Source organism: Xiphophorus maculatus, chromosome 7 (assembly GCF_002775205.1).
Source record: "Xiphophorus maculatus strain JP 163 A chromosome 7, X_maculatus-5.0-male, whole genome shotgun sequence".
Classification (NCBI taxonomy): Eukaryota; Metazoa; Chordata; class Actinopteri; order Cyprinodontiformes; family Poeciliidae; genus Xiphophorus; species Xiphophorus maculatus.
The window spans coordinates 4,641,792-4,664,209 of record NC_036449.1 but is presented as its reverse complement, the minus strand read 5'-3'; the positions used below and the strand labels follow the sequence as shown (position 1 = coordinate 4,664,209).

The 22,418-nt window shown below is 40.3% G+C and overlaps 1 protein-coding gene across 6 annotated transcripts in view; it reads right to left on the bottom strand.

Annotated features, from left to right (window-relative positions):
* The window catches only part of lrch1 (leucine rich repeats and calponin homology domain containing 1), an 82,572-nt gene that overhangs the window by 36,416 nt on the left and 23,738 nt on the right, over positions 1 to 22,418 (bottom strand). For all 6 annotated transcript variants that reach the window (XM_023337042.1, XM_023337044.1, XM_023337038.1 and 3 more), the window contains exons 2-6: positions 15,497 to 15,641; positions 13,033 to 13,159; positions 12,014 to 12,119; positions 7,638 to 7,774; positions 6,134 to 6,264 (exon numbers count right to left, since the gene is read on the bottom strand). In XM_023337042.1, coding sequence (XP_023192810.1) covers positions 6,134 to 6,264; positions 7,638 to 7,774; positions 12,014 to 12,119; positions 13,033 to 13,159; positions 15,497 to 15,641 — 646 coding nt within the window. The remainder of the gene's footprint in view (positions 1 to 6,133; positions 6,265 to 7,637; positions 7,775 to 12,013; positions 12,120 to 13,032; positions 13,160 to 15,496; positions 15,642 to 22,418) is intronic.

Sequence of the window (22,418 nt, the reverse complement as noted above, 5' to 3'; positions counted from 1 at the left end):
TTTTCCACTGAATTTGCCAATGTTAATAACAGATGAATACTTTTGGTATTTGGTTACATCAAACATAATAGAAATCTTATGAGATTTTTCAAGATGGCCACCATGGTTGTGATAGGATATTAACCTTTGCTCTAACTCACTAATTAAATGAATGTGTTTTATGTCAAATTATATCCTACATATTCTGAACTTGTGAAGTTGTGTATATTTTCTTGATCTTGTGTTTCCTTTTTCTTTTGAACACTTTTCAAAATGGCCACCATCGAGCTAATGGAGTAAATATGTTTGAATTAAAATCTGCAGCAGCCATTGCCAGTGGTGGGAACAGCTAATCAAAAAAAGATGAGCCTAACTTTTTTTGATTAGCTGTTTGCTAAACAAGTACCTTAGCTACGCGGTTGCTAAACACATAAAAAAAAAGTAGCAGAAGCTAATGCTAAACCGCTAAGCACATATAAAGGTAGCATAAACCAATGTTAAACACATTCAAATTTAGCAGAAGCTAATGAAAACAGATGATATGATGTTTCATAAAAATGGGGAACATTTATGGAAATAATTGGTTTAAAAAGCTCAAAAAACGGCGGCCATCTTGAAAAATGACAGTCATTCTGAGATTCCAGTTGGAATTATAAAGAATATACAACCTGAAGAGAGAGTGTGCTAATTTTTATGCTTATATCCAAACTTGAAAGATTTTTACAGTGATGCTGCACTGGAATCACAAAAAGCATTGAGGTTACTCTGTTTTTGTGTCTCCACAAACAGAAGTATAAGTAACCCCAAACTGTGATTTAATAAATCTCCTGTTCATTGAATGATTCTCAAGTTTTGCTGTAACGATTCATCGAATGATTCGATTACCTGGATCATTACAATTCCTCTAGGAATATTATCTTAAATCATGTTTTGCTATTTAGTCCAATTTATTTTACACCAAAAGGTGTTACAGTCTACAAGGGGCAACAAGGCAATTCCTCATTCAGAAAATAAGTTTTAGCTTTAGCTTTTGTTCCTTCTGGACTCAAGGCTAAAGAGTTGAATGAAAATACAGTATATGTGGAGACATTAAGGTTCTTTTTTTCTGTGCTCTATATTAGAACTGGATGTGGACCGTTTCTGGGTCAGTCCCTCACGCTCTTCTTCTTTTCTCCATCTTCAGCGGCAGAATATATCTGGGACTACCACGCCTTTAAGACTCTTCTAATCCTAAATAAACCAAGGGAAAATAAAAACTAAAAGAAAGACGGGGGATAATGGAAAACGTGAACAGAAACAGAATGCGTTTGCTCCACTGAGCATGACGGCACTTTTCTACACGAGAATAGAAACATTTTCTATTCTGGCCAAGTGTTTGGTGAAGCCGGACTCTTCACCGTCCTCTGAGAGCTGGGCTCACTTTCAGCTGAGAGGCCAGAAAGCCGACACAGGCTTTTCATCTCTTAAGCACTCCTGGCTCTTGTTCTCCCTCCTGGTTACTGCCCTTTGCTTAGTTTTGCTTCTCCCTTCGTTTCTTCCTGACCTTTCATCACGCTTTGTAACTTTCATTTTATTCTTGATTCCATCAGGTTTGCAATAAAGAACCGAGCCCTGAGGGTAGCAGTTAAATCGAGCCAGTTTTTAATGCACAAAAGCGACGTAAGCTTTTGTAACTAATTGGAATGTAATAAAATCTGTTTCCTGTTTCTTTAAACAAGTAAACTAAACTTAGACTTACTTCATTGTCACTGCACAAAGATACAATACTGAATCTGGTAACGAAATGTCGTGATTTAGCTTTTTGTTTTTATTTGCTACTGAAGTGATAAATCATGTAAATAAAGTACAAATGTGTGAAAAAGTGTCCTTGTAGAGATACGTTCATAATATCAATGCCAAGGTCTCCTGACCTTTGATCCCCAGGGTTGATGAAGCCTTCAAAAGTGATGAGCTACATTAGTTCGGTAGCTTGACTAGCTTAACTAGCTTAACTAGCAAACATCCCAGTTCCCTGTCCTGAAACACTATGAAAGATTTTTTTTTAAGTTTTTACATTTATTACATTCAACCAAGTCTCTTTTGTTCTTTTTTTTTAATTGTTCCCAAATTGATGTTCAGTTTCCCCTCACTGTCCTGTTTTTCCATCATTCAGCAGGTTTACTGTATCAACTTTAGCTGTTTTTGCCTTCTCCTCTTACTTCGCATCTATTTTACCTCCCTAATTCCATCACCCATTAATCACACAGCTAATATCTCAGGAGACGGGTTTTTGGCCTTCCTTCCAACTCAACCCGTGGGACAGCAGATAGTCTGATAGAGCCAGCAGGGAGACGCAGAACAAATCAGTTTCAGATGACTAATGGAGAGTTTGGCTACAAACTGGGGAGGTTTAGGTCACAGAAAGCTATTCTGATCCAATATTTCTGGAAATAAAATTGGTTGGGTGAACAAACTCCTCCCTAAGATCAGTAACTGTTAGCAATCAGTAGCACACTGCTGGCCGATGTTTAGAGTAACACGGAGCAGAAAGCTAAGGTCGTTGTTTCTCCCTACATCCAGTGGGTGGCGCAGGTTGCTACAATCGATAGCCACACAGACACACCTACTAGAAAGAAACAAACGCGCCCTTTACAACACTTTCATTCCAATACCTGAAAGGTTGCCAGGCAACGTTGCATTTTTGTTCCAGAAGCAAGCAGAGAATGTTTCGTAAGCAAGCAGAGACTATAGCTGGGTCCGAATTCAGGGTCTGCATCCTTCGAAGGACGGATTTGTAGTCCGATTACGTCATAGCGAGGCGACAAGGCCTGTCCGAATTCAAAGACTCCTTCAAATGCGTCCTTCTTTTCCCCAGATTTGAAGGATGGGTCCGGTGTATCCTTCACGGACCACCATATCCCATGATTTATTGCGGGTCCAAATCGAGCGTTCGGGCAAAGCGGTAATGGTGGTGAAGAGCGGCAAATTATTTTGCTATATTACACTTTAAGTGACACAACATGATGTTTTTAGGCGACTATGTGGCTTTGCATGTCTCAACTATCTGCTCGGTACATCAATACGTCATCTAATTGCAATGTTGCTCTGACATTTTCGGACATGTCTGCTCCCGCTGCATGAACAGCCAGCTCCCTTCGCCAGCTGTCAGCCGGCCAGGCGCTCCAGGTTCGGTGTACCGGGACAGAATGGCTGACTCCCGGCACATTGTTTGAAAAACTCCCGCTAGCTTTCCCCAGTGAGTGGAAGTTAACCCTTTGGAGCAGGGGTGGGCACTCCTGGTCCTCGAGGGCCGGTGTCCTGCAACTCTTAGATGTCTCCCTGGTCCAACACACCTGAATCCAACAGCTGAATCTCCTCCTAAGTGCAGTCAAGTTCTCCAGAGTCCTGTTAACGACCTCATTATTTGACTCAGGTGTGTTGAAGTAGAGATGCATCTAAAAGTTGCAGGACACCGGCCCTCGAGGACCAGGAGTGCCCACCCCTGCTTTGGAGTCTTGGGTCTAAATGGCCGTTTTGGTCTAATTTTGAATTTACCCTTATATTTTCACCATAAAAACTATTTACCTTACCTTGTTTGGTATCATTATTTTCAGAACATCCTAAACTTTGTGATTTTACAGTGTTTGTTTCATTTTGACAAAATTTATTATCACATTGGAGCAAAAAACACACACAGAAACATGACGTCATGCCCGCCACAGGGCGGGCATCGACCTCAATTAAACACTGATATTATTCAGACAGGTAATACCTAATTATAAAATGCTTGGTTTACTAAAGTATTTCATTTATTCCTCAGCAAATCGGTTTGATTGATTAAAGTTAAGATTTCAAACATACTGGTTTAATTTAACTGTAATGGTTCATCTGAGATCTGGAGAGTATTATATTTGAAAATGAATCATTTTTGCTTATATTTATTCCTGATAGAAATGTGTAATATAGATTTGAACATTTTAGAATCAAACTAACAGATTATTTTTTTTTCTTTGTTTTTTACTTTACTTTGCCTTTACTATAAAGGTAAAGAATAATACAGAAATCAGGAGTAATACATAGCTAAAAGACCAACTTTGGCTCCGTTGCTTTTTCTTTGCCACTCTCTGCTTCACGCCGTAAAGGTTGCTAGGCAACATAAGTTGCGCGAAGGTGGTGGGGGGTGAGAACAGTGGGTGGGGGCTAGACCTATCCGAATTCCCAGCTTTTCTCTTCCGGTCTTTGTTTATTTACGGCCTTCGAAGGACGCAGACCCTGAATTCGGACACAGCTCATGTCTGAGCATGAGAAGTTTTGAGTACAAACATTACAGGTATTGAGAAGGAAGACAAGAAATCCTGCTTTCAAAATGAAAATGTAAGCACAAGTATTAAAAGTTTTGAGAACAAAAGACATGAAATCCTGCTTTCAGATAAAAAATGTGTGCTCTTGGATTATGGCAGAAAACAACCCCCACACACTGGCACTATGAGGTGAAATAAAAAATAAAGACCCATTCCTACGACGGTCAGGAATTCTGTCCTGTCACTAATGTTAGTGTAGAGACGCTAGGAGAAGTGATGTGGTGACCGAAATCGAGTTTTTATTGAGAATAAAAGCTCAGGTCTTTATCTGATCAGTAAGCACAACATATTACCCAAGAACTGCGCTAACAACAAGAGTCTGTAGTGTACAGACTCTGTAGCCAAATGTAGCTAACTAAATTTTGTCCTTCTGGGCCAGGCCGGGGGATATGAGAAAAATCTAATATCCTGATATAATTTTGCTACATCACGATGCACAATATATGTCACAATATTCTTAAATGAGTTCCAATGTTATTTTAAACTATAGACTCCTTGCAGCATGATGTCACCGACGCCCCCATTTCCCTGCTAGACTTAAATGTATCACCCAGCCCTACTTCTGAGCTTTCCATCTTCATTTGTCATGAAATGAGCTGGATTTGGAAATGTCAAATCTTTGGCAATATAACTTAAGTTTAGGTCTAATTTCTCTAGGGAATCTCTATACATAGAGACATCTTTATACAGTTAGCAAAGCTAACTGTGCTAATGGTCAATAAAGGATGCTAGGGACAGTAAATAATTACAGAGTCTCCTTAAGACGATTTCTTCCTTTTACACACAATATGAGGTCAGTTGCTGCTAATAAAACTGATTTGAGATCGTTAACATCAATAAGGCCAACAAAAACATACATTGCATATCGTTAATTATAGTTCCTATAATCTTCAATTTTCTGGTTTCATAAAACCAGAAAATTGACAGAGAAAAATCTGAGTGCTGTTAAAAATGGTTCTTTTACCAATGCGGCCTTTGTGTGACAATGTGATACAGTGATGACATCACTAGTAGGCATGTCATCGACATTATGGATATTTATGTAGCTGAAGCATTAAAATGTTAATCTTTTGACCAACAATTCAGCGGTCTATCCTGAAATCCCAACTAATGGAAAATGTTAATATGCTGTTTAAATAGTTTGGATTCAGGTTATTCTTCTTTACCATGTAGTTTTTGCGCATTAACAGACATGCGAGGCGATTTTAGTACAGTGTAGTATTGCAGTTACGTTGCTGCAAGCTTCAATTATCCAGAAAGGCTCTCAAAAAACGACCGCATGAGTTTTCACATCTATCAGCGGACGGTTTGGGTAAATATCTGAGTTTTTCCAATTTAAGACAATATCTTGCAACCACTGGAATTGGGATGGAGGGCAGACATCTTTCCGTTTGAGGACGATTGCACAACAAGCAAGAAGCAATGCAAGCAGCCAGAGAAATGTTTAGGATGAGGTAAAACAGAGTTACCTTCTAGAACAATTTTAAAAAAAGGATTTTAACAGGTTTGGTTCTAATTTGACACTGAGTACATGAAAGAGAAAGAGTGGCTTAGAAAGTTTCACTATGATACAAAATGTCATACGCATGTTTGACATTTTGTTTCTCTTTAAGTATGACTAATCGTGGCTCTGTAAGACAGATGTTTTTCCACTGCTGTTTCTGTAACCCGATTTCTGATGGTTTGTCAACAGTAGAAATGAAGTCTGGAAGAAAACTCGTAGAGCCATCCAGTAAAAACAAAAAGCAAAAACAAACGTGAGAAGCACCTTGTAACTGGGTGATACTGCGGAAACATTCCCCTGTGCGACGTACCTGCCAGTGGAGGGGCGAGTGAAACTGAGTCGCTCCATGACGGGGAGGTACAGCGAGTCGGGCATCTTCTCGCTGCGACACGCCTCGATGCTCAGATACTTGAATATGTGGACTTTACCCTTGATGCAGATCTGCAGAAACAGAGAACAGAGGGTCTGATCAGCATGAGCTGAAGGACAACCGATCCAAGCCGGCGGTTAGTCATGCTTCAAGTAGCTGTGACCTTTCTTCATTCTTCGATGTACGGTAAAATCAAAATCAGATCCAGTGTTTTCACTGAACTGATAACTGTAACAAACCTTTATTAGAGCTCTGTTTTTGGTGTTTTGTTTTGTCACTTTGTTTTTCCGCTCTCCTTTACAGAAATTTAACATAACTCTAGGAAATTGGAGTAAAATTGTCACATCTAAAAAAAAACTCTATTGTATAAAAAGGCCCTTCACCAAACAGTATTTTTCATTATTAATAGATGAGAATATTATTCATTTTAGGTTTTAATATCTGTCAAAACTGTCACTATGTCCTGACAGTAGAATATGAGATCAATCTGTGAAAAAAGATAAAATAAAAAAATCAAGTTCCTCCTCCTCCCTGGTGTCCTACTGCCATCTGCAGAAATTGGTTGGAATCAACCAATCACAACCAAGAGGAGGGTCTTGGGCTGTCAATTAAACTTGTGTATGTGCTGCTTACACCCTTCCCGTTGCTCTCTGATATGCTATGGCTATTTCCCTACAGCGGAGCCTGCCATAAAGGCTAAGGCTGGTTAGCATGGCCATCAATGACCGAGGATAAACAGTTCTTCTGGAACAGAAAGACTTTTCTCTGCCATTAGCACAGCTACAGCAAACTGGCGACCTTGAGCAGCACCTAAACAAGAGTGATTGACAGCGTGTCTTACAGTTACAGCCTTAAGTTATCCTGAGTGTTCTCTGTGGCTTTGCTGCTAAAGGCCTGAAGGCTGGAAAACAAGCGGAAATCACTTTTCCTCACTCTGCTACATTCTCCTACTACTCTCCGATTCAGCATTTCATGTCATTTCAGCTTGAAACTTTAAGCTCTTTTCCTGTTTTTTTTCTTCCTTTTATAGAAGCTACATCTTGTCTGCCGATACGTTTTGCTGTAACTTCTTCCTAAGGAGCCAGACCTTCATGTTTCCATCTTTCTGTCTTTAACTTTATCTCTTTCCTAGGAAAATTGATTGAAGGAGGTATTTTTGAAACTGACTGTCTTTTGTACTCTTGTTTTTCATGGAATATATTTTACTGCTGGCTCGAACCTCATGCTTTGAGATTATTGTGTTTTTCTGAATTTTGCTTCGTTTCTTCTCTCTCCATTGTTGTCTCCTAAAAATTATTGTGACCTGTCCAAATTGCCACTAATCCAATAAAGATAAAGGGAGGAATATCAAATTTGCCTCTGGCGCTGCAGGACCTACCGTCCTGTCTGGCCAAGCTGCTAGGAAAAAGCACAGCAAACCTGTTGCAGTGCTCTGTGAACGTACCTGTGCAGGTGGACTCTGTAGCGGGTTGTTCTCTAACTGCAGCGACTGCAGCTGCCTCATCTTCCTGTAGCACACCGGGATGGTGGACACTTTGTTACACGAGAAGTCGAACTTCACCAGCGGGAGGTCGGCCAGGTCTGAGGGAGCACACAGAGAAACGCTAACGTCTGGGAACTCTTCAGCGTTCAGAGAAACAAGATTATTTCATTTCCAGGTTCATTTTTTTCCTCTCACAAGCAGCGAACTAAACGCTAAGCACACAACGGTTTGGCCGGAGGAAGCCTGCGACCCCCCTCAGCTCCTAAAGCGACGCCGGAATCATCCGCTTTAATCTGAGCGCATTAACCCTGGTGTAAGGGTGCGAATCAGAAACATCAGCTGCACCTATAAAACTTCCTGGAGGCGGCTCCGGCATAAAAACGTTTACCAGACCAATAAAACAACACATTTACTGAGAGCTAAAAATGTCCTGCTGAATTTTAGCTCAAATCACCAACATGTTTCCCACCAGAGAGAACAATAAAGCTGCTGTTCATTTCCAAAGAGGCTTGTAATCGCTGCAGCAGAGCGGCCCACTGCTCGTGTGAACGCCGGTGCTCGTTGCATCCCTCAAACCTACAAATTGTGCTCGACTCATGTTGGAGTTTAGAGTAAAACAAAGTGGAATTAGCAAAGTCAATGATGTCTAATTTGCGCAACTGTACTTTCATTGGAAAAGTTTGTTCACTCAGTCAGTCATTTAAAACAAAACACATGCTGCGCCGCCATCCAAGTGATTTTGTGATTGGAAGCTGGCAACAGCCTTCATTTTATTTGTCAATGTTTCTTCCTTCAGAATAAGAGTCACAATAACACGTTTTGCTGCACAATAAACTGCCCCAGAAATGATTGCAATAAATGATATCATTGTTGGACCATTTTCAACTAATAGTAATAATAATAATGCCTTATTTGTGCAAGAATGCCCACTTAAAGATGAAAAAACGTTAAATTCTAAAGAACATGTAAAACTGGAATTGTAAAACATTTCATTTTAAATATCCAAAATAAACAGACAAAGCAAGCGGAGCAACAATAATTACAATTGATTATGAAATAGCAGAAAACAGGGAAGAGTGGCAGGTTTTGCAAACCACCTGTTTTAGTAACAGGTGTCAAATGTCTGCAGCGTATCTCAAAACGCCAGCTTTCCATCGATATTAAAGGCGAGCGTCTCTTTATCGGCTGTTGTCCAAATGGAAGTGATTTTCATTTCTCATGCAATTATTACTTGTCTCAAATTTACAGCTTGTTAGAGTCCAATTAGATCTCGCTGCACCACTGATTTCAATGTCCATGCTCAGCTGGACCTCAGCGCTATAATCAAATGCCACGCCCCAGAGGTCGTTGAGGGAACACTGACATTGTCGCTTTCTTTTTGTCAATCTGAAATCTCAAAAATGATGTCTAGCCGTGTTTATTAAATTTATACAACAACCTCAGCCTGATATGACCGTTTGAGGACAGAAACCAGTCGAAGGAAACATTTTCTGCCAGAAAACCTGCTAAACCCGATGGCAGGGGCGCTGTTAAAGTAAACCAGCGGCCCATTGGGATTTTGTGTTAGAAAATGTTAAATGTTACAAAAACTCAAAAGTGCATGAACAGCCATCAAAATCTGGAAATAATAAGCAACGGGCTGAGACAGCACAATTGGTGCGTATCCCCTCACACCCAGTTCAAAGCGTCAACTATAAACCTAGCTTAATCTGTCTTTACAGTTACTAGCACAGTCTGGTAAAGACAAAGGTGTGTAAAAAAACACACCCTATCCGATTACTTAGATTACCTAGGCCCGCCAGGCTTATTATCCACTGGGGGAAACCGTGATTTCTATTCCAGACTCCAGCTGATGGTTCTCTTCATCTCAACCTCATGCTGGTGGTCCAAATTTCAGCCAAGCAGCTAATGAAATGATTGTTGCAGTAAAGATGTAAACATATTCCACAAATGATGAAATTCACACAACGTAAACAACCACGTCGCTGTGAGGTCAGTCAGGATGTTTAGTGGAAGGCGGAGAGAAGAGCGGTAATGGTTACCGTCAGCCTTAGTGCCACTAATCAAAACAATGTCAGTGTCATGATGAAGATTCCAGCCGTGAGGAGGAGGATTTTTCCACGGCTACTGCAGTTTAATCCTCACTTTGGGAGCCTCACTCCCAAACATTATGCTTTCGCCGCCCAGAGCTTGGCCGGGTTCTGAACAGTGCTGGTGGTCTCGCATCTCGGCAGGATATTAAACCCGAAAAAACTTCCCGTCTGGTCTGCGATGGATGAGGATGGCAGCAGTGAGGCGGAGGGGGGGGGCGCGGCTCAAGGCGTTCAGGTCGTAACACCGGGGCGAGCGCATATGTGCCCGGTTTGGAAACCGAAGCGGTAAATCCAAACAGAAGAGGGGGGAAGGGAGGCAGAGCAGAGTGAAACATCCAACAAACCGGCGGAGTCATTCATCATTCTGATCGACTATCTGCAGTCTGTCTGTGAAGGAGCCACAGCACAGACGGGGAACAAGACGTCCTCATGTTTCTGTGCCTAGTAAAGACTCTAATGAGACTTTCGCTTCTGAGATGTCTTTCGGTTTTCTGTTTGCTACAATAAAATATTCTACGCAGTAAAACAACCAGCAAAGCCGGCATGAGAAACAGAAGTAGAATACGTCACTCTTACGCTTTCTTTAAAGGTTCTTTCATGTGTCCGGGCTCATAAGCTACACTAAAAAGGGACACGATTATGTGTTTCCCAGACACATCAGTGACATTTCATAGCACAATCAAGTAACTATCTTACCTTTAGTTGTTACAAAAATGCTGTATATAGGCCTGTCACAATAATCAATGAATCAATTAATCACACGATAAATTAAAACAAACTCAATTTGTTTGAGTTGGCATGGTTTATTATTTATCTCTTTTTCTGTCTCTTTCTACCAAAGACTGGATGATAAAAGTCTTCAGTTTGGTGCTTCGATCTCAACTAGACCCTTTTTTGAAGGATAATTTTGTTTACAAAGACTTCACAAATTCATTTTATTTCTTCTTTTATTGATTTATTTTGGATATTTAAAGCATCTTCTGGTTCCAATGTTAAATGTTTATTAGAATTTAAAGTTTACTGATCTCTTAGGATGTTCTCTCGCATTATTATTATTTATTCATCATCATTATATTACTTAAAAATGGTCTCAACACAGCAATATAAATCGTAATAATTTCTAGAAGAATTTATTGTCCAGTAAAATTTGCTATTGTGACAGGCCTATGTATATATATCAAATATGATTTAAAACAATTTGACTGTAATTTAATGTCTTGAAATTGGGTCTCTGTCTCTTTAAGAAGCTCCTGCTCTTTCTGAAGTTATCACAACATGGCTCCTCTATGAACTTTAACAACAATTTTACCAGCATTTCACTGAGCATTAGCTCCTATAATGAGCTCATCAGATGTGAAGTTCCACCAGGTTTTTGCTAAGTGATGCCAGCTAGTCTGAAGGAGCTGAAAGTGCAGGGCTGAGGAGGAGCTCCGTCCTCGAAGGCGGAGCTAGGTCCACCCAGGCGTTTTGAACAGCTGAATGGCTGCCACGAGAGATTAAAGGATTTCTCAAACATGGAAGAATCAAGGCAACACTCCAGGTGTGTCTTTGATGAGGGAAAAGCATCATAAACCTCAAAAAAGTTAATTTTACATCATATTGCCCCTTTAAACGCTTACAAGTCTGATTCGATAACATCAACTTCTCGTCCACAAACTCTACAGAATCAGCTCAACTTCTTCCTTCTACTCAGATACCAACGGTCTCTTTTCCACTAAAAATGACACTATGAAGGATATTTACTGTAACTCAACCATGCTTCTAATTCTCTTGACCAAATAGGGTCAGTTCTGCCTGAGACTTCAGAATAACATTTGTAATCACTGGTGGATACTTCTTCTATACAGTTTATTAGAAACAATAGAGATTCTTTGGTTTTCTCCTGTCTGAGGGTCTTGCTGCGTTAGTTTGCTCAAATTCGGGACGTTTTAAGTGAAAGTCAAAGACTCGACAGCCAGAATGCTAATCTGAGTTTCCCCAGATGATTTCTGGAGAAGTGCGGTTCTCTTGGTGTCACCAAGCAGATTGAGACCTTTGAAAACCCGAGGGTGAGCCGCGGTCACGCTGGGGGTTCGGTGTATTTTAGGAAGCTAAGACGGGTGTGGCAGAGCATACGGACACTCTGTGGTCTAAAAGGAGCCCGTCGCCTCCGACATTACAGCCGCAGTTTAAACACACACGGGGAGAAAGACAGAGCGGCCGGGGCGGAAAACATCGCCTCGCACAGACAGGGAACAGACTCACCTTCCGGCAGGACGCAGAGGAGATTTCGCCGCACGTTAAGTTCCCGCAGCGCTTTGAGTCGGCCGATGTGCCGGGGGAGGGCCGTGATCTCGTTACAGCTGATGTCCTGCGGCACATAAAACAGCATTACATTTACAACATCCTCAGAGATTTGACAAATGTTTTTTTTTTTAAGTAGAATATTTAAAAATACCAGGTAATATCATGAACAGTTTAACACAAGGTTCATTTTCATATTGAGCTGACTAAAGAGACTTAAAACATTCAAGTAAATTCTCAAGTAAGAGTAAAAAAAGAGTATTTGGTAAAAAGGTAACTAAGAAACCAAAAGAATTTATCATTTAATATTTAAAAATTACTTCAGACTTACCAAACTACAAAGTTATGTGGAAATGTTGGTATTTGAAAGGCCAAATTGAATATAAGTCATAAAAAACATAATAAAAAAAAAACCGCTTTGACATTGGAAGATATTTTAAATATCCCAAAAAAAATGTAAACATTTTAAACTTTAATTTATTGCTTTTGGTTTTATTTTTACAACCAAAAACATTGTGATTACAATTAATTGGTTAATCAATTGCTTATTTAGGTTTAGTGAGATTACTCACAGTGGCTGGAGTCCTACTTCATAATAAAATCACCCAGGAAAAAGTAAAAAGTACAGCGCAGTAAAAAATGCTGCTAAATGTACACTATTCCAAAACGTCACTCATGTAAATGTGACTCTGGATTTATTGTGTCAAATTAGCATGTACTCCACCTCATTCATTTGAATGAAATTTGCATCAAAACATGGAATTTCATTCTTTTCTTTTTTTCTATAGATGTCAACCACTAGACGGGCTTTCCTTTCATGTGTCGTCGTGTCCAGTCGGAACTGATCAACGTCTGAATACGTCAGAACTTAGAAACAAGCTGAAATCAGTATCGACCAGGAAAGGCCTAATCAGCGCATCTCTAGTCTCAAACAATCTCAGGACTGAACTGAAATCGGTACGAGGATGAGTGAGTCTCACCAGCTCCATGAGGCTGTGCAGCTGCCCGATGGTCTCCGGCAGGCTCACCAGTTTGTTGTTGCTGGCGTTGAGGACCCTCAGAGGCAAACCGCAGAGGCACGACGGCAGAGAGCCCAGCTGGTTCCGACTGCAGCCCAAATATCACACACACACACACACACACACACACACACACACACACACACACACATATCACTGACACCGAGGAAAACTATCAAAAATCATTTGTATGTGGATTGGATAAAAATCATGAGGGAAATTTAAATAGTTTGTAGAAAAAAACAAACTATAAAAAGAACAGCTAAATTATTGGGGATGTGGTGATAGATGCAGACACAAAGTTTTGACAATATTTTGGGGACAACTAAGAATAATTTGTTTTGTTTTATTGTCACACGTAGAGCAAAGTGTTTCACAAATGACAAGCTAAGTTTAATCAGTGGGTTAAACGTGTGTAGTTAGCTTAGGATATTCATTATAAACTGTGTAGTTTATTGTTCGCAGGAAATCCCAAATCAGATGCAAACATTAGCATTGCTAACAGATAGCAAGTCCTGGTTTTCGAGTATTTTGCTGTTTTCTATGGCAGCTCAGCGAAGAAGTAAATTCTGTTACGACCTTTTTCATTTTAGCCCACCAGGCCAGGTGTAGTTCATCTTAAATGGGGTCATTTAGAAGCACCGGTGACACTTAGCTAGGTCAATAATTGACTCGTTGAGCTGGATTGTGAGGGGGTACCGACCAACTACACCATCCCTGCACCTGCCCGCTGGCTTCAAATACTATTATTTCCAAATGATGATGCTCGTGCACCTTCAAAATTTTTGGACCTTTTGATGTTTTTTTAACACAAAAACACGGTGAGCCGCTGGTTGACTGGCCTTGCACCTCTTAGCTTAGCAGGTCATCTTGGGGACACTCTGAACAACTTTAAAATCTTAAAATGAGAAACTTTATTTTTATAACCAGTTACTGCTCATTCAACTAGTTCTTTAGCTCTAGCAGTTTTCTACCCAGAACCCAGTATTCAGCCACAAAATCCATCTAATTAAAGACTTCTTCAACAAAAAGAACAAAATGGGGCGATTTAAGAGCTATTTCCTTTCACACTTCAAAATAAGAGTTTTAGGCATAGATAATAACAGGTTCAAATCCACACCGTTACTTCTGTTCTTCTCACAGTTGGTCAAGCAGAGGAAGTATTTCACATTTTCTTCTACAGTTTCCACATGTGAAGCACTTTAACAATCCTCCAGTGATATATACTGTATATACCTAGTAGTAAAAGAGCCGTGTGGAACAGTTTCTAAAAGTCAAAAACTAAAACAAAACCACACACATGACCTACAAAATAGTACACGCCGAGATGCAGATACTGACACACACACACACACACACACACACCCACACACACGCACACACACACCTTCATCACACACTGTGAAACCTCACATGAGTCAGCTCTAAAAAAACCCTAAAAAAACAACAAAAAATAGCCCTTCGAAAACCAGTCGGCCACAACAGGCACTCACTTTAGATCAGTTTTTAACACTGATCTTTCTAATTTCAGATTGTTCTCCTATCAACGTGTGTAATAAATTGACTGAGTTGAATTGATCTGGTGTAAAGCACTGCTAGCCAAAGATGCTAAAAATACAGATTTCTAGAAAGGAAAAAGGAAAAAAATCAAAGTAGGTTTTATTTTTGCCTGTCTATGTGTACTCAAGCGTAATGAGTCAAACACAGCCTTCCTGTCAGTGTTTCGGACATGCACAGTTTTAATCTCTGCCAGGGCCTCAGAAAATCCCCTTTGTTTTCCCCCCCAAATTCCACTTTTTCTGTTTCAATTTCTCTGAATACCATTTTAACCATATTTTTTAACCCAAAAAGTACATCATTACGATGCGAATGAAAACAATTGAACAAATCAATAGCCAGAGGTCAACATTTCCTGTTATTCTGTACCACAAATAGAACAGGCTGCTGTGGTTCAGCAGAACTTTGGCTTTGAAAGGTGTTAAAATGTGTTTAGCCCTCATGTTTGTAAAGAGCTCAAACATTATGAGGAGAACTAAGAATGTCATTTTTTTACATAAAAGAAAAACTCCCCTTTAAAAATGATGAAGAGTTGAACTCTACACCAAAACACTCATCACATGAAGAAAGAAAAGACCAAAGAATACTGATTCATTTAACTATTTAAAAGTTAGCAGACGTGTTTAGCTGCAGCTAGCTAGCTGGCGTCTCTACGTTTCTGAGTAGTCATCATATCTTTGTTGCTCCTCCAATAAACCAGGTTTTCTCCTATCTAAAACTGGCTCTAAGCTTCAGGAGCTTTCTTGGGAAGATGTTGGTGTTTCAGAGCGTCTTTTTCATTATGGCTGACTCTGTGTAGAGAGGCGAGCCAAGAGCCCGGTGTAACTAGGCAACGGCATAGCTTCTGCTTAAACAGGGACCTGCGTACCTGAGGTTCAACGATGTGAGCGACTGCAGGGTGATGATGCTGTCTGGGATGGTCCTGATGCAGTTATGGTACAAGTTTAGTGTCTCCAAGGCGACCAGGTGGCAGACCTCTGAGGGGATGTCGCTCAGCCGGTTCTTTGAGAGGTCTGCAAAAAAATTAAAAAAGGAGACATTTAAATAAAGGAAAGAAAAAAAACAAAAGCAAGAGAGGATGGATTTTATTGGGATATCTAGAAATGTTGTTACTATAGACATGTTGCATGTTATTGTTTACATCTGGAAATTTCACTGATGCGGATGTAAACAACGCTGGAGGGTAAAAGGGCTATTGTTTTACTTGCCCTCTGTTACAGTCGCGCTGTCGGGGTAGAACAATTCCTTTAACAAAACGAAACCTGGAGATGCCGGTATTATTAATTTAGTAAAATGCGCCAAAAAAAGGGAAAATAAAGCAGGAAAACCATTTAAGAATAACTCAAAAACACTCTTCTTCTTTTTTATACCCTATGCACTGACCAGTTGCCATAGCAATCGACAACAATGCCTCTTATGTATCAGGATTCACACACAAACATTTCCCAAACAAAGAACAGAGCATTCAGTTTGTCAGAGTATCATGTTTTCAGGCTTGATGTCTATTCTGCGATAATTAATAAGTGAGTGTTGTGCTAGATTAGCTGCCGCTGCTATTAGCTAATTAACACAGCGGTGGTTGATTGGTTTATTTAAACATCTGCTCTACTGATGATCTGCCAGAGAGTTGCTGTGTTGATTGCCCCTTTTGTTTTCAACTGAGCCGAGACATCAAATACCGCAGCACATTTAAATATTAAGGTGGTCAGAGTCAAGCTAGCACAATTGACCCACTTCCCTCTTCCTCGCTATTTTTTTATCTATTAAAACTTTTAACCAACTTGTTGAATGTGATACCCTTGGACCTTGTTATCTAGTTGCCATAGTGTTGACAATTAGTAGCAAAGCACTGCGTCCCTTTTTCTTTTATAAATGATCAGACATTAAGATTTAGCATGTTACGTTGACCATTTCAGAGCCCGACACCAGGCAGCTGGGGGCGAGACCTTGTGTGTGTGACGTCACTTTACAACGCAGCAATTTGTTTTTTTCCTCCAAGACTTTAAAAGGTGGAACTGAATGGGTTCTTCTAAAAACAGTCGGAGTTTCCACAGAAGATGTTGGTTTCTCAGGAAACTGCAGCTGAGATTTGTTTGCAGCACACTTGTCTCTCTGCATATTCCTCAGCTAAAGCGCAGCAGGTTCTCTGTCGGTGTGAATACTTCACACAGCATGTCAGCTAGTCTGTGATGACAACCCGGGAGCGGAAGAGCATCTCCTTTAGTGACAGACAGCTACTGTATGAGCCTGCAGCTGCTGAGTCCTGGAAGTGAACCCCTCCTCACTTTAACAACAACCGGCTATTTGCTGTTGGTAATTACAGGGTGTGGATGTTTGAAGTGCTTTGCTCTGACATCTAGGTTAGCTATATGTTCGCAGAATCGATTGCTTCTTTCTGAACTTGCCCCTCGTTAGCGTGTCGCGTCGCCGCCGCTCTGCAGCCTGACGCAGTCGGCCGCAGGGAAAGGCAGCTCCGATCAGCCTCTAATAAAGTTACTTTATGACCGCTTTAATGAGAGACGAAAATAAACCGGGGGTCATTCATTCATCTGGAATCTGGGCTCTACATAAAAAAAATAAAATTTTAAAGTGATGCAGAACACAGTATGTGGTGGGACAGACTGAGTCCAACATGGTAGTAAAAGGGTTCCTACATAAAATGTTATGGGAACAATTACAGACGTTTCCAGAAACGTCATGCTGATTTTACAACAATAATAAATATAAGCAGGGGGGCGAGTGAAAGAGAAATTATATATATATTTAAAAAAAAGATTAGGAAGTTTGAAGAAAAGGAGAATATGGTATTAAAAACTAAAAGACAGAGCAAAGTATTTGCAGGAATTAGGCGCCACAGCCGCCTGCAAATAACTGAAACCCATGAATACTGGAGGCCACCTCCCACAATGCTTCAAACACCAAATATACACTAATATGATTTAATACACACAGTGGAGACAGTCTTAGCTCTACTAGAGCTAGAAGCTACAGTTTTCCTTATTTCCCTGTGAGGGAACAGCCAATCAGTGCCAAGGAAAAACAATGCTGTTGTTTGACTGTAAAATCCAGCCAATAGTTGATTATCAAGTAGAATCGTGTTTAGGTATTTCAGCGTTTTTCTTGAACATTCTATTAAAAAAATAAATAAAATAGGCTAATTTCTGCAAATAACTTGGAGTGACACGTTCCACAGAAAAGTCTGAAGAGAGACTTAGAGGCTTTTAAGAGATTAGCAAAACCTTTAGTTCCAACAGCTCTCAGTGCACTATGGGACGTTTTGCCTGTTCCCAATATAAATAATTAATGGCTGCTCCCAGAAGAAAAGCAGGAAAGCTGCTTTAAGATCTTTATGAATACTGTTCATAAATTCAAACAAGAATCAGATCAAATTCAGCAGTTCAGAGTTTTCAGTCGTACCCCAGCGAGAGCAAATCTGTGATCTATGATTCGTGGAAGTCAGTATGTGTCAAAAGAAAAAAAACAAAGTGCAGGAGCCGGCTGCTCCAGGCCAGGACCGGTGACATCACGTCCTGCGCAGCGCGGCAGCGACGGTATCGACTTTACTTATCAGCGGGCGCCAAATAAGGCAGAGAAATGTCAGTCGGCATTGTTCTGCCGAGGTTCAGCGCTCAGCCTCTCCGCAAACCCATTTTGTTTTCTTCTTCCCAGACTGGAAGAGAGAGAGAGAGAGAGAGAGAGAGAGAGGGACGAGAGTTCAGTTCCTCTGGAGGCAGCCGTCGTGGATGCGGTGGGATTTATGTTTGTGTTGAGGGTTTAAGAGAGAGTGTCCGAGTGCAATCGTGCGTGAACTTTGAGACAAAGACTGAGCCGTGCGTTAATTTTTTTTTTCCCCAGTCATGATTGTTATTCGTTCTGGCGCTTCAGAGTCAGGAGGGAAAGAGAAAGGGCATCAGTGCTGCAGGGTGCTCCCCCGACCAGCAGGGGCGTGCCGCGGGGTGGGGAGCCAGAATTGCCCCTGGATGTTATCATGTAGGAGGAAAAAAATATATATCAAGAAAACTCTCTGCAGGTCGTCTGACTGCGCAGGCTAGCATGTGGAGCTTTTTTTTTTATTTGTATAAAACTAACACTACGGCAACAACGGTGCGGGGACGGGAAGTGCTATTTAAAACGAGATGAATGAGGAACAAAGAGCGTGTCAGATCTGTTTTCATTCAAGCTGCTGTAAAACACACACCGGCGTGCAGCCATCGCTGTCGGGAGTGTGTGTCTGCAGACGCCACAAACGCTGCAGTGACCTGGAGAAGCAGGCGAATTAAGGACCTTCCATCTCCCAGACACACTTCTGTCGGAAAAGCTTCGTTGCACGATGTCGTGAGAAGGTCGGCTGGCCTCGGGTCAGTTACCCATCAGGCCCCTCTTCACTGCTGAGGCATTCCCTCCTTGTTCTCCTGTTTAAACTTGCAGGGTGAGATGGCAGCAGAGATAAAAAAAAAACAAACCCAGAATGAACACCTTCCTGGAGACACACAGAGCCCAGGTCCTCCGGTTCCCACGGTGCTCACACACGTAAATGCCCAGCCAAGCAATCTGGTTTTCATGCCAGCAGCTTAGAAACAGTGACTGTTGAAGCTACATCTCCCTCTTTAACGTAACCTAAAGCCAGCCTTGAATCCTTCTTTCATTAGATATTCAGGTTGTGTGTCAAAGAAAAGAAAATATATATATACCAACAAATATTGACTGAATTCTGTAAAGAAATGTACACTTAATATTTTACAGGTATCTTCAGGTTTCAGCCAGTCCAGTTTAAGACTTTTAAAGACCTTTTTAAATGCCTCCTTGAATGAAATTTAAGACCATAAACACAAAAAGGAAGGCCTGGCTTTATTGCAATCAGGCATAGGGGTCTCCATACGACTCCTGGCAGCAGCAAATGCTTCTCACTCTGCAAATGCCTCTGTACTCACAATCTGGCCAGATGAGACCAAAGTAGAGACGTTTGGCCATAATGGCACCAACATGTTAGGCGACATCCAAACAAAGCACGTCGGCACGAAACTCTAACCAATTTCCAGCCACAGTGTTGGAAGTTTTACTGCCTGAGAACCTTGATAGACTTTGAACTGATTGAGTAACAAAGTTTTCTAGAGTAAAATCAGGCCAGCCTCCGGTAGGTTTGCGAGTGCCTACGTGAGACTGTAGGTTCATCCAGCCACTTTTTGCAGAAATTATGAAAATAGAGAACAGCTAAACTTATATATATTTTTTAGTGGAAGTAGACTGATGATGTAAACACAAACAGGGCCTCCCCGTATGAGGTAAGGCGTGGGACTTCCTGGGTTATTAACAGTACTCTCCCCTCGTCTGTGAAACAGGAAACAACCTTATCGTGGTAATGAGACGTCAGCGCTTTGCTGCCAAGGTGAACGCTTAAGACCACTTGAAGCTGAAGGAGACGAAGCTGGAAAAGGGAGCAGCATGTAGTGTAGAGAACATGCATCTCTTGGATAATTTCCGATCTGCCTACAAATTCTGTACTGGACTGAGATGGGGACTTTAACTTTGTTTGTCCTTGAGACACTTTGTAAACACTTTGAATTCTGACTGTGCGCTTAGCAAATTGTCCATTTGGAAGACCAATCTGTGCCCAAGCTTTAACTTCCTGGTTGATGTCTGTAAGTGCTGCATGAGCTCAGTTCATTTATCATCTAAAAAGGATATTCTGTATTTGTTGGGGTTTTTTTACTTTCCGTCTTTGCGATTAAGTGGAAGGATTTTCAAAATTTAATACATAAATTATTGATAAAGAGAAAAAGCTCTTTATCTGTGGAGAAGATCTGAGTTTCACTTTGGTTTACATCAACTTTGAGTTCAATTGTCAACTAACACAAAGTTTAATGGGTTGGGCTTTTTTTGTCCCTAAAGAGAAATCAGGAGTAGAAAGAAAATTGAAAATCGTCCGCAGAATTTATGACTGGCGGATCTGTCCAATAAGATTTTGGGGAAAAGACTCGGTAAAAGCAGAAAGAGATGATTGAGAAAACTCCATCACACGCCACTGTTTGTATTGCATGCCTCTGTTTTTACATTTAGTATCTGTACATTTGGGACGTGATGCAACAGATTTCATTCTATGCCTCTTGGAACATTTTCTCATTAGTCAAAATCACATAAAAGACCGAAGACTATGACATTGACTTCCAAAGAAAAGGAAAACAAATCTTTCTCCTTGCTCTTCAATAAAACAGAGTGGCTCACAACAAGAAATGTGCAGATTAGTAGACAGCAGAGAAGAATGCAGATGTGTTTTCCTTTGCTCTCCAGGTCAGATGTTCCAAGTAATCCACGTTCTTGTGTTAGTTGTAGAAGATATTTCAACCAGGCATGTTGCGGCCTGCAGGCTGACAGGAAACGGCAGCATATCTGCGGTTTGTTGGGAGATGAAGTTGTAACTCTTGTCTTCCTGCAGATCACCTCGTGACCTCGGTGAAACCACACTTAGTGTGTTGCTTGGTGTACAAAGGACAGTGGAATGTGGAGGCAGAGCTGCTCAGACGCAAGAATGCCTTCCTGCCCACTGATTAACACAGAGCTCAGTCATCTAACAGGACGGCGGCAGGGCAAGCAGAGCACAGACTGGATGGAAGAGTAATTATAATGCTGCTGGCCTTTTACCGTTATTAATACGTCGGTCGGCACATTTGGAGTCAGGCTGCAATGTAATCAAATCTAAACCAGTTGTAGTTCTCTGCAAAACAACTGAACGATTAATCGGATTAATCACGAGGAACTTTGTATTTTTATGATGTAAAGCACTTTGGTGTTGAAATGTGCTATACAAATAAACTGGATTTATTGGATCAATTATTCAAATATTTGTCAACTAATTGAGTAATTGATTAACTGGAGTAAACAGATTCTAATTAAACAACATATTCAGAGCAGTAATTAAACCCAAACTAACACTCTCTCTCTCTTCATAAACAAAAATACAAAATTCAAATAAACCGCCTCAACAGTTTTAATATTTTATCAACATTAACAAAAAAATTATGAAATACCTTGAAAAGCACAAACAAAACGCAATTTCAACTATTTCAAATATAGATTAAAAATAAACGACAACGATCTTCATTTAAAGTATAAATTCATCCATTCCAGCAATTCAACAATATATAATTCAATATCATATTATCCTGATGTTTTCCCTTTTAACGTCAAAAGAACCTTAAAATAAAATCCTACAATAGATCAAGAAATAATATTGAATTACTGGAATGGATGAATTTATACTTTAAACAAAGATTGCTATTTTTTGTTCTATTGTCGTTTTTGTAATATTTGTAAAAGTATGATTTTACTGCAGCGTTTGTGAGGAAGAATAGACAACTGAATTGCAGTTCTCTTAAAAAAAAAGACAATCGTAAAAGTCTCTTTAGTTTGCCTGCCAGTTACTCTCTGTATTAGTTGCCTGTGGATGACTCAGTGTCGAAGTTTCAGGTAGTTGTGTTGCTGAGAGCAGCAAATCTCACACATTACTTTAATCTCTAGACAAAACACTTTGTCTTGTCTAGCCCTTCCATGCATGAATTATGATCCTTTGTGTCAGAATTTTTTTTCCATTTAAAAAAAAAAAAATTCTTAAAGCATAAAAAAAGGTAGGAAAATTTTTTTGTAAAAATATATATATTTTTTTTTTTTATGTGATCAACTGTAATTTTGTCCAAATACAAAGTTGTTATTTGAAAAATACATCAGTAGTATTGTTCCTTAGGGGTTATCTGATGTGACAATATTTCTTTTACTTGCAAGAGTCGTCTACAGTA